The sequence below is a fragment of the Hemitrygon akajei genome, chromosome 11, assembly GCF_048418815.1.
Source record: "Hemitrygon akajei chromosome 11, sHemAka1.3, whole genome shotgun sequence".
NCBI classification, from domain to species: domain Eukaryota; kingdom Metazoa; phylum Chordata; class Chondrichthyes; order Myliobatiformes; family Dasyatidae; genus Hemitrygon; species Hemitrygon akajei.
In genome coordinates, this window is record NC_133134.1 from 152,692,956 (window position 1) to 152,705,010 (window position 12,055).

Below are 12,055 nucleotides of genomic sequence, written 5' to 3' on the forward strand. Positions count from 1 at the left end.
GGGTATTGAGGAGTCTGATAGCTTGGGAGAAGAAACTGTTACATGGTCTGGTCGTGAGAGCCCAAATGCTTCGGAGCCTTTTCCCAGACGGCAGGATGGAGAAGAGATTGTATGAGGGGTGCATGGGGTCCTTCATATTGCTGTTTCCTTTGCGGATGCAGTGTGTAGTGTAAATGTCCGTGATGGCGGGAAGAGAGACCCCGACGATATTCTCAGCTGACCTCAATATCCGCTGCAGGGTCTTGCGATCCGAGATGGTGCAATTTCCAAACCAGGCAGTGATGCAGCTGCTCAGGATGCTCTCAGTACAACTCCTGTAGAATGTGATGAGGATGGGGGGTGGCAGATGGACTTTCCTCAGCCTTCACAAAATGTAGAGACGCTGCTGGGCTTTCTTTGCTATGGAGCTGGTGTTGAGGGACCAGGTGAGATTCTCCGTCAGGTGAACACCAAGAAATTTGGTGCTCTTTACAATCTCTACCGAGGAGCCGTCGATGTTCAGCGTGGAGTGGTCGCTCCGTGCCCTCCTGAAGTCACCAACCATCTCTTTTGTTTTGTTCACATTAAGAGACAGGTTGTTGGCTCTGCACCAGTCCGTTAGCCGCTGCACCTCCTCTCTGAAAGCTGACTCGTCGTTCTTGCTGATGAGACCCACCACTGTTGTGTCATTGGCGAACTTGATGATGTGGTTTGAGCTGTGTGTTGCAGCACAGTCATGGGTCAGCAGAGTGAACAGCAGTGGACTGAGCACGCAACCCTGGGGAGCCCCCGTGCTCAGTGTGATGGTGTTGGAGATGCTGCTCCCGATCCGGACTGACTGAGGTCTCCCAGTCAGGAAGTCTAGTATCCAGTTGCAGAGGGAGGTGTTCAGGCCCAGTAGGCTCAGCTTTCCAATCAGTTTCTGAGGGATGACTGTGTTGAATGCTGAACTGAAGTCTATGAACACCATCCGAGCGTATGTGTCTTTTTTGTCCGGGTGGGTTAGGGCCAGGTGGAGGGTGGTGGCAATGGCGTCATCTGTTGTGCGGTTGGGACGGTACGCAAACTACAGGGGGTCCAGTGAGGGGGGCAGCAGGGTCTTGATATGCCTCATGATGATGGATGTGAGTGCAACGGGACGGTAGTCATTTAGGCAGGACACTGAAGACTTCTTCGGCACGGGGACGATGGTGGCGGCCTTGAAACACGTTGGAACGGTGGCGCTGCTCAGGGAGATGTCAGTGAGAACATCTGCTAGCTGGTCTGCACATCCTCTGAGCACTCTACCAGGGATGTTGTCAGGGATGTGAAGAACTCCTTCACTAATCAACCACAGAGAACAGTTCTAATGGAGGATCCTTGTCCTGAAATGTTAACTCCATATCTCTTTCCAAAGGTGTTGCCTGACATGTTAGAGTGATTCCAGCAATTTTGTTCTGTTTTAGATTTCCAGAAGTTTGGCCAAGGTAAGTTTCTAGAGACATATTAAAAGAAGAGAAGCAAGTGGAGAAATAGAGAGTCTCTGTTCCAGTAGAGTAAAGGGACTTACAGTGGCATGAGAGAGGAGCAGGGCCAAGTTAATTGGAAGGGGACACTAGCAGGGATGATGGCAGAACAACAATGGCTGGAGTTTCTGGGGACAATTCGGAAGGAGCAGGATGGACACGTCCCAAAGATGAAGGAATATTCCAAAGGAAGGATGAGGCAACTGCACCTGACAAGGGAAGCCAAAGACAGCATGAAAGTAAAAGAAAGGGCAAATAATATAGTAAAACTTAGTAGGATGTTAGAGGATTGGAAAGCCTTTAAAAAAACTCCAGTAGGCAACTAAAAACAATCATAGGATAGAAAAGAAAACTTATGAAGTTAGCCAATAATATAAAAGAGGATACCAAAATCTTTTTCAGATATATAAAGACCAAAAGAGATGAGAATGCATATTGGAACACTGGAAAATGATGCTAGAGGGGTGGTGATGGGGTAAAAGAAATAGTAGACAATTTTAATAAGTATTTTGCATCAGTTTTCACTGTGGAAGACACTAACGGTTTGCCAGAAATCCGAGAGTGTCTGGGAGTGTGGTCGCTGATGCTAAGGAGAAGGTGCTTGGGAAGATGAAAGGTCTGACAATAGTCACCTGGACCAGACGGACTGCACCCCAGTGTTCATAAGAACATAAGAAATAGGAGCAGGAGTCGGCCATCTGGCCCGTTGAGCCTGCTCCGCCATTCAATAAGATCATGGCTGATCTGGGCATGGACTCATCTCCACCCAGCTGCCTTTTCCCCATAACCCTTAATTCCCCTACTATGCAAAAATACATCCAACCTTGTCTTAAATATATTTACTGAGGTAGCCTCCACTGCTTCATTGGGCAGAGAATTCCACAGATTCACCACTCTCTGGGAAAAGCAGTTCCTCTTCATGTCTGTCCTAAATCTACTGCCCCGAATCTTGAGGCTACATCCCCTCGTTCTAGTCTCACCTATCAATGGAAACAACTTTCCTGCCTCTATCTTATCTATTGCTTTCACAATTTTATATGTTTCTATAAGATCTAGTTCTCAACGAGGTAGATGATGAAATTGTCATAATAGTAATGATCTTTCAAAAATCACGAGTCTGGAACGGTTCTAAAGACCGGAAAATTGAAAAAAAGAGGAAGGCAGAAGACATGAAACTATAGGCCAGTTAGCTTTACTTCAGCATTTGGGAACATGTTGGAGACAATTACTAAGGACGAGATTCTTGGGTACTTGGAGGCACATGATAAAGTAGGCCAAAATCTTGGCGAAACCTTGCCTGACAAATCTGTTGGAATTCCCAAGAATGGGAATAAAGTAGACCTATTCTGGTTAGCTGGTGATGGCTCGTGGTGTTCCGTGGGGTAAATGTACTCCTTTTACACACAGATACACACACACACACACACACACACACACACACACTCACACACACACAGACACACCCACACACTCACACACACACACACACAGACACAGAGACACACACACACTCACACTCACACACACACACACACAACCCTTGTCATTGTACTGTCATGCTGAGCATACAGACTCCATTGTTTTCCCCGTATGGTTGAATAATGGGTCTAAGCAGTTGGCTTTATGGTGTTTTTCCTGTCATACATGGTGGAATATTCCATTTCTTTATTAATGGGGGTGTGTAATTATGTATGTGCTGTTTGTGTAAGGTACTTAAGATAGATACTTCTGTTTATTTTTATTTTATGATTGTAACTACATTGTGGGGTGCATCATATTCTAATTCATGTGTTGTCTTAAGTTAACTTTGTGAGTAATTAAAGATGGTATGTCCTGGTGCCGAGGAAACTGGGCAGCTCTCTCTTGATAAGAGAGAGAGATCGGAGCTGTCAGGAATTCACACCGGACAAAGTAGTACAGAGATATTGGTGTGTTTTCTTGTAGATATCTTTTTGTGAATATTGGCATTTTTCTTTTTGCTATTTTAGCTGAATCTTGTAAGTTTGCTTTTTGACACAGCTAACAAACACTCATGCACTAAAGTGCTGAGCAACTCCAGCCATGTTTTTTCTTTGACCATTACCCATATATCTAACAGGTGACTTCTTTTCATGTCACCCTGTGGGTTGACCTTCAGAGCACCAGCTTCCTGTCATTTCCCAAAGATGTTGCTTGGTTGGGGGATCAGGGGTACGTGTGAGAGATTAAGCAGGGAATGTGATTGGTGGGTTTACTAATAGGCCTGGCACAGACCTGATGAACCAAAAGGCCTCCTATGCCAGGGGTCCACCAGTTAACGGTAAGAGTCCATGGCACAACAAAAGGTTGAGAACGCCTGTTCTATGCCCTTAGGGCAATATAAAATATTTGCTTGATTATGCAACCATGAAGCATCCTTGGTTGATTCTACTGTGTTCAAAGCAATAAACATATTGTCATATGTGCAATAAAAATATATCTACCTTATTTAATTTTATGCATTTGTGTGCTGATGCATCGTGTCAAAGATCAACCTAACTCTGTGATGATTGTGTAATCTCTGCAGAGCAGTGAGGAATGGCTGCGGACAACTTTACAGATGTCTGGGCAAAGCTCAAAGATCTGCATGATCAAGAAGTGCGAGGTAAGAAACACAGGTTGTTCTATACACTCCTCTTCATTATAAACACCTTTGTTCTGAACAGCCACAGTTAAATATAAAGTATAATAACGTGATTATCTTTAATCTTCGCCCAAAGTATTTTTTGGCAAGTACAACTACTTGCAAAATTTATTGTACCATTAACAGTCACATCCTCTCAGGAAAACTGTGTGGGAATACTGAAAATGATTACATTGTTTCTAAAGTTTATTTTTCTCTCATGTGTTTCCCTTTCATTGGTACCGCTCAGGACTGTACGCAAAGTTAACTGAAATAAACATGGAACGATGTCTGTGAGTACAACATACTGTGCTTTAATTGCCGTTGTTCTTCAAGTAGAATATATTTCAAGATCTCACAATTGCTTTCCATGATAACCTTAAATGTGTTTCCTCTTTGTCATCCACTTATTGACCAATAGAGAAAGCATTACTACTTGTCCTTCCTAATCTTAAACACTCTGTTGCTTCTGCACATTACTTTCACGTGCCTCATCAACTGGCTGTCCAGCACAGTGCAGATGCCTGTAAGTATGTCATTATTCAGGATTAATATAAATTCCTAGCAGCATACTTGTATTTGCATGCTCTCTCTCATCACTCTCTCGCTCTCTCTCTCTCTCTCTCTCTCTCTCTCTCACTCTCACTCTCACTCCCACTCGCTCTCTCTCCTCTCTCTCCCCCTCTCCCTGTCTCTGTTTCTCTGTCTCTGTCTATCAGTCTCTCTCACTCACTCTCTCCTCTCTTTCACCCCCTCTCTCTCGTTCTCTCTCTCTCTCCCCCCTCTCTCTCTGTCTCTGTCTGTCGGTCTCTCTCTCTGGTTTCCTTTCACTTTAATGACGTGTATCTTCGCTCACTCCCATCTCTCTAGCCCTCAAAGAGATTAGCTTTATTTGTCACGTGTACATTGAGACGCACAATGAAATGCATCACTTGTGTCAAATCAAATCAGCGAGGATAGCACTGGGCAGCCTGCAAGCGTCATCACACTTCTAGCACCAAAATACCATGCCTGCAATTCACCAACCCTACCCATAGGTCTTTGGGATGTGGGAGGAAACTGGAGCATATGGTGGAAACCCATGGGGAGAACCGGTTACAGACAGCAGCAGGAATTGAACACCAATCGGTGATCACTGGCACTGTGATAATGTTACACTAACCACTACATTCCTGGGACACCCGGCTACTATGTCTGTTATGTGTCACTTGAAATGGGTGTTCTTTAGTATATCACAACACACTCTTTTCTCCAGTGATCTGTATAGAACACAAAAAGCTCACAAAGGGAAGGTGGTCCACAAGGGCAGCAGATAGTGCTGTTGCTTTACAGATTCACGTACCCAGGGGTTCAAACCTGAACTACTGTGGTGTTTGCAAATTCCCTCTGTGACTGTGTGGACTTCTTTCTCTGGTAAACTCCCATTTTCCAAAATGAATTAACTTCCTGTTAAGTAGTGTATTGGCTAATGGAAAATTCCTGGCAACAATATGGGAAGGAATGAAAGTTTATTGAGGCGGATGGGCTACTAGTTGATAAACCTGCTTTATCCTTGATGATGTGGTACCTCTTGGGGCTCGACACCATCAAGGTATTGAAGCTTTTATTTTGCTCATCCAGGCAAGTAGGAATATTCCATTGTGTTCCCAATTTGTGCCTAATAGTTGATCAATAGATTTTTGGGGTCTAGGGATGAGAGCCACTCACCACAGGATACCCACCTCTGCTCTTTTAGCCACAGTATTTAGAAGACTGATCCAATTTACACTCAGTGGCAACTTTATTAGGTAAGTCTGCACATCTGCTCAATATTGCAAATATCTAATCGGCCAATCATAAGGCAGCAACTCAATACATTTAAGCATACAGACATGGTCAAGATCAAACAAGAGAAAATTTGCAGATGCTGCAAATCCAAGCAACACACACAAAATGCTGGAGGAACTTCATGGGTCAGGCAGCATCTAGGAAAATAGTATAGTTAACGTTTTGAGACCCTTCAGCAGGATAGGAGAAAAAAGATGAGGAGTCAGAGTTAGAAGATGGGTGGAGAAAAGGAAGAAAAAGAAGGTGATAGATGAAACTGGAGGGGGGTGGTGAAGTAAAGAGCTGGAAAGTTGATGGGTGAAAGAGATACAAGGCTAGAGAAGGGGGAATCTAACAGGAGAGGACAGAAAGCCATGGAAGAAAGAAAAGGGGGAGGAGCACTAGAAGGAGGCAATGGGCAGGCAAGGAGGTAAAGTGAGAGAGGGAAAAGGGGATGAAGAATGGTGAAGGGGGAAATACTGGAAGTTCGAGAAATTGATAGTCAAGATGTTCAGTTCATTAGAATAGGGAAGAAATGTGATCTAAGTGACTTTGACTGAGGAATGATTGTTGGTGACAGATGGGGTGGTTTGAGCATCTCTGAAACTATAAAACTCCTGGAATTTTCACACAGAAGTCTTTAGATTTATAGAGAAGGATGCGAAAAACAAAAAAAAAATCCAGTGAACTGCAGTTCTGCTGGTGAAAACGCCTTGTTAAAGAGAGAGGTTAGAAGAGAATGGTCAGACTGGTTCAAGCTGACAGGAGGGCAACAGTAACCACATGTTACAACAGTGGTGTGCAGAAGAACATCTCTGAACAGGAGGCACCTAATAACGTGACCACTGAGTTTAGCTTCTGGTCAATGGTTTCTGATGAGGAACTTGAATATGTTAAGAAAAAATACATATCAAATTTAGACAGTTGAACTCCCATTTCTTTGAGATACTCCCTTGCTGACACTTACATAAAACAAGTGCTATCTGCCATTTATCTAACCATGACTAAATGTTTTCCAGACATTGCTGCAAGTAAGAAGTGACTTGACTTGACTTGACTTGAAATAGGGAGAGACTGCTCCAGTTACTTAGCAGCTACATATGGAAGTAATCATCAGTGAACATCCCCACTCTGAGTTTATGACAGAAGGAAGCTTATTTATTAAGCAGTTTAAGATGTTTGGGCTTGGATCAATACCCTGAAGAGTTCCTGCAGTGAAGACCTGGGGCTGGGGTGATTCTTCTCCAACAAGTATAACTTGTTGTGGGGGTGGAACTGGACTCTCTGACGGTGGTGTCTGAAAAGAGGATGCTGTCCAAATTGCATGCCATCTTGGACAATGACTCCCATCCACTCCATAATGTACTGGTTAGGCACAGGAGTACATTCAGCCAGAGACTCATTCCACCGAGATGTAACACTGAGCATCATAGGAAGTCATTCCTGCCTGTGGCCATCAAACTTTACAACTCCACCCTCGGAGTGTCAGACACCCTGAGCCAATAGGCTGGTCCTGGACGTATTTCCACTTGGCATGATTAACTTATTATTTAATTATTTATGGTTTTATATTGCTATATTTCTTCACTATTCTTGGTTGGTGTGGTAGTAACGAAACCCAACTTCCCTCCGGATCAATAAAGTATGTCTGTCTGTCTGTCTGTCTATGTTTGAGAAGATGAGACAGAATGGGGAGATTGTTCAAAGCAGAAGGACTGTTGAAGGATTAGAGTGCATAGCTGTAATGATCCCATGACAAATTGTCCTTTGGAGGAGGAGAGAGGTGATGCTGGGGCAATATGGTGGTGGACAGTGTCTTTGGTATTAACAGCAAAAGGGCTTAAGGTGAATGCAAAAACAGCAAAAGGTAAGCAATTCACTTGGGACCGGAGGAAAACCCCTGAATCAATAAACTGTTGGAATAAATGTGGGCTAAATGCTAATTGTTTGTGCTCTGTGTGGACTTACTGAAGATTTATGGACTTCCCTTGGGTAAGTTATGGCAACCCAACTTATCAACGCTCTTCACCCAATAATATTTCATGTGTCCACAACACAAGGACAATTATCAAGCTCTCAGTAGCAAGTAGAAGTTGGTGATAGTGCCTTCAAGCAATTGCTGTACATGAAAAATCTACTCATTGGTGCTCAGTTGAAATTTCAGCCAGCTCCATCCCTGCCGAGGTTAATTATTTTGAAATAAGCCTGTGGTCCCTCTCCTTCTTTTACATTCTGTAGCTATTCCATTGTCTGTCCCTTTCGAAGCCAAGAGGTTAATTAATTATATTTCCTGAGGTATTTCTCTTGTTGACATTGTGCCATGGTGACCATGGCCACCAATTGCCATGGGCATTCCAACAAGGCATGCTACAATACTGTGACTTTGTTATCTTTGAAAGAACATTCCAGAGGGCAATTTGTTCTTATTACTTGTACTGCCCAGCCTTTAACAAGATTACGGAAATGAAGTCTAACCTATTTAATAGGATAGGGACATTTGTTCTGTTGCTTCGAGTTCTACCAACTGTGTCAATGTACAAATTATAACCCTGCACAGTAAAAGTAAATATATCACAGCAATGTACAGGCAGGAGCTATTACTGCTCTCAGTTGTGGAGATAAATGTACCAAATATAAATGTGATTAATTCATCCTTATATGTGTCAGGATCAATTCCTAACTTGATTCTGCACACTACACTATACATTTACAGCAAGTGTTGCTGGAAATTGCAATTCTGGTACATAAAGAATGACCATACAGAGCACTCCTCAAAGAGGACTACAAACATGCCTCATTGACCCGGAGAGCTAAGTTGGCTGGAGTCAGGGCTTTATGCTTTGGCTCGTGGTAGGGTCACCCATGTCAAACAGGTCAAAGGGTAGAGATCAGACTAAGAGTGGTCCACCGGTCCTCCGGGTTCACCAGTCCTCCATGTTCAAGGGATCAGTTCAGGGCAAACCATCCAAACTAGTAAAGCAAAATTGTCATGGAAACACCAATGAAGAATCCTTCTATATCGTGAGTGTGATGGTATTCCTGAGTCTCCACCCGGGACTTGCATGACTGGCAGTAGTGAAAACAGAAAGGAAGCTACTGGCACAATGAAGGAAGCCCTGAACACCATCAAAGATGGAGGATCCTCAGAGCTACCATAAATGCCATAAATGGTATGAATGAGCAGGAAGTAAGTACACAGAGCACGTATTCACAAAACCTTTCTCCTGTGGTGATAATAAACCTGATTGTGAATCCGATTGATTCTGAGGTATAATTGCAACTTTGTGTTGCAGTGATGCACAGAGATTGGAAGAGTTGTTCAGCAAGAACCATCAGCTGAGAGAACAACACAAGATCATGAATGACAATGTCAAGATTTTGGAAAACAGGTAGGAAAACTTGCTTCTCCTTTCTTCAAGTTCATGGTTCTTTATCTCAGCTAAGGCAGCTCTCAAAGCTTTGATAATTTCTTCCAAGCTGTTCTTCTCCTTGTGAATATTAATGAATAAAGCCAAATAATGGTAGATACACTCAGAAGATCAGACAGCATCTGTGAAGAGAGAAAATCATAGAACATGTATCAGGCTGTTGACCTTTCATCAGTTCTGGCCTGAAATGTTAACTCTATTTCTCTGTGTGTTTTTCAGTTTTAAGGACACACATTGGACCAAAATTTTTTTTTTTACAATGGGATGATTCAAATATAACTGGTTGCATGATGGCATTGCAAATGGTCTCATTACACAGAAGGAAAAAGATCTGGCACACTTTTTCCCTGGTTGCTTTTTTTAAACCCTCCACTACTGGCCATTGTGGCATCAGCTGTCCAGCCCCTAAGAAGTAGAACTCCCTCTATCAGTTACACTTCCCCCTGACCACTCCCTTCTCACCTTCGTTCTAACCAAACTTCCAATCACCTGACCTTGTAGGGTTCTGGCAGAAATTTTGCTTAGCAACACTCTCTGCATCACTTAAGGCAATGGTAGAAGTGTCAGTTAGAATATACAGTAGTTAGATATCAAACACGAGGACAGGAATGAAATCAGGTTTGGGCTCTGTTGAAATGGCCCATGCATTCAGCTTAATAATGTCTGCTTTCAGCACTAAGAGTCGGGAACTGGAACATCACCAGTGCCCAAGGGTAGCTGTGTTTGTAGGAGAGAAATTAGCTTAAACAAAGGCTGTATAAATCTGCCAATCCAGAACGCCCATACATTGCTTTTGTCAAAGCTGAAGATCAACCACATCCTTACTCGCTGCAGAGTCTGGCAATTGAAAGTCAATCTTGGCAAGCAATTAACGTTCCCTGACTTCATCACATCATCATTATTGAGGCCTGACATGGTCAGTTTGTCAGAAACCTCAGAGTAGGACATGCTAGAACTGACAGTTCCTTGGGAAGATTGAGGTATAAGGCGCTCGCTCCCTCCGCTAGTCCGCAGGTCATCTTTGGGCAAGGTGTAGCGCCTGCTTAGCCCGCCAATTCGGATCACATGAAGCCATAGGAGCAGGTGGTGGATGGTCATGTGAGCAGCTGGTGCAGATCACAAGTCCTGGTTATGTGACCACCGATGCCAGGCAGTCAATCAGTTTTGATACTGGCTATGGTTACTTGTCTTGTAAAGACACTGCCCAGAAGAAGGCAATGGCAAACCACTTCTGTAGAAAAATTTGCCAAGAACAATCATGCTTATGGATAAGACCATGATCGCCCATGTCATACGACACAACACATAACAATGTTGATGATCTTTAAATAAATACTGAACTGTTGATCTGAGTAAGGAAATCTATTATCAATAGTGGTGGCCATGAAACTTTCCCCCCTCAGCAGAGGAAGTTTATTATCCTTACGCAGTCTGAGGCAGTGGAGCTCGAAACATCTAAGGAAGGTGCTCAGTTAATGCTGGATTCCCTTAGAAATGATACCCACAATATGTAACCAAATGTATTAAAAAAATCATTGTCACCATTTTCTAATCCTCACTTGACTTTATTAAAACAGAACAGCTTGAGCAAGCATTGCAGTTGATTTAAAGGTAATCTTGTGCTCAGAGATGTGGACCCTCTATGCACAACCCATATCCATAGTTTTGAAAGCCGTTCTTAATGTCATTCATATGAAGCAAAGCCCTTGAACAGCTTCAGTTGGAGGGTTGATCACTGCTTGAATACCATTTGAATGGGAATGGATGTATCTGAACTTCTGATGGAAGAGCTGGTGTTCATTTTCACACAGTTAGGTTCCTCTGTGATCATGTCCACCAATAATAACCAACTCCATCTTGACTACCTAGCTGCTGCCATCCAGGGCACCACAAGACCCTCATAGCACCCCCCTGAACATATCCATGACAGATCACACAACTCCATACTAACATAGAATGTTGAAAGGCCTCGATAGAGTGGATGTGGAGAAGTCTAAGACCAGAGGACACAGCCGCAGAATAGAGGGGCATCCTTTTAGAATGGAAATGAGGGGGAATTCCTTCAGCCAGAGAGTGGTGAGTCTGTGGAACTCATTGCCACCGTGTGGAGTACAAGTCATTAGGTATACTTAAGGCAGAGGTTTATAGATTCCTGATTGGTCAGGGCATGAAACAATGCAGGGAGAAGGCAGGGGATTAGGGCTGAGAGGGAAATGGATCAGCCATGATTAAATAGTGGAGCAGACTCAATGGACCAAATGGCCTAATTCTGCTCCTATATCTCATGGTTTTATGGTCTTATTACAATAAACATCTATGGTTCTAGCTGGATGCTTTCTTGTTACCCTTTATTGTTTTATGAGTTTGTAAACTTCGTATATTAAATTTTTTAAGCTTGTTTTCTGTCAGGCTACTTAACATACTGTTCATTCTCACTTAGTCATCAGCCCTGAAAGGAATTACTGGATCATTACCACATCCTGGAAACTCTTTGTGTAGAGTGTGCAAATCTGTGTCAATTTACAACACTGACTTCACATTCACACAGAAGGTGGTGGGTATGTGGATCAAGTTGTTAGGGGAAGTAGTAGAGGCAAGTACAATTAGAATGTTTAAAGATATTTAGACACATCGGTAGGAAAGGTTGGGAGGGATATGGGCCAAATATGGACAAGCTCAAGTAGACAATTTGGTCA

At 43.2% G+C, this 12,055-nt stretch overlaps 1 protein-coding gene across 6 annotated transcripts in view; it reads left to right on the top strand.

Moving 5' to 3' along the window:
- Positions 1-12,055, top strand: part of rbbp8l (retinoblastoma binding protein 8-like) — a 104,072-nt gene that overhangs the window by 23,056 nt on the left and 68,961 nt on the right. For 4 of the 6 annotated variants that reach the window (XM_073061947.1, XM_073061945.1, XM_073061944.1 and 1 more), the window contains 3 exons: positions 4,030-4,107; positions 4,376-4,418; positions 9,225-9,320. In XM_073061947.1, the coding sequence (XP_072918048.1) occupies positions 4,041-4,107; positions 4,376-4,418; positions 9,225-9,320 (206 nt within the window). In that variant the 5' untranslated portion in view covers positions 4,030-4,040. Of the gene's footprint in view, positions 1-3,369; positions 3,413-4,029; positions 4,108-4,375; positions 4,419-9,091; positions 9,119-9,224; positions 9,321-12,055 lie in introns of those variants that run through there. The other 2 variants (XM_073061946.1, XM_073061948.1) reach the window with 2 other exon arrangements.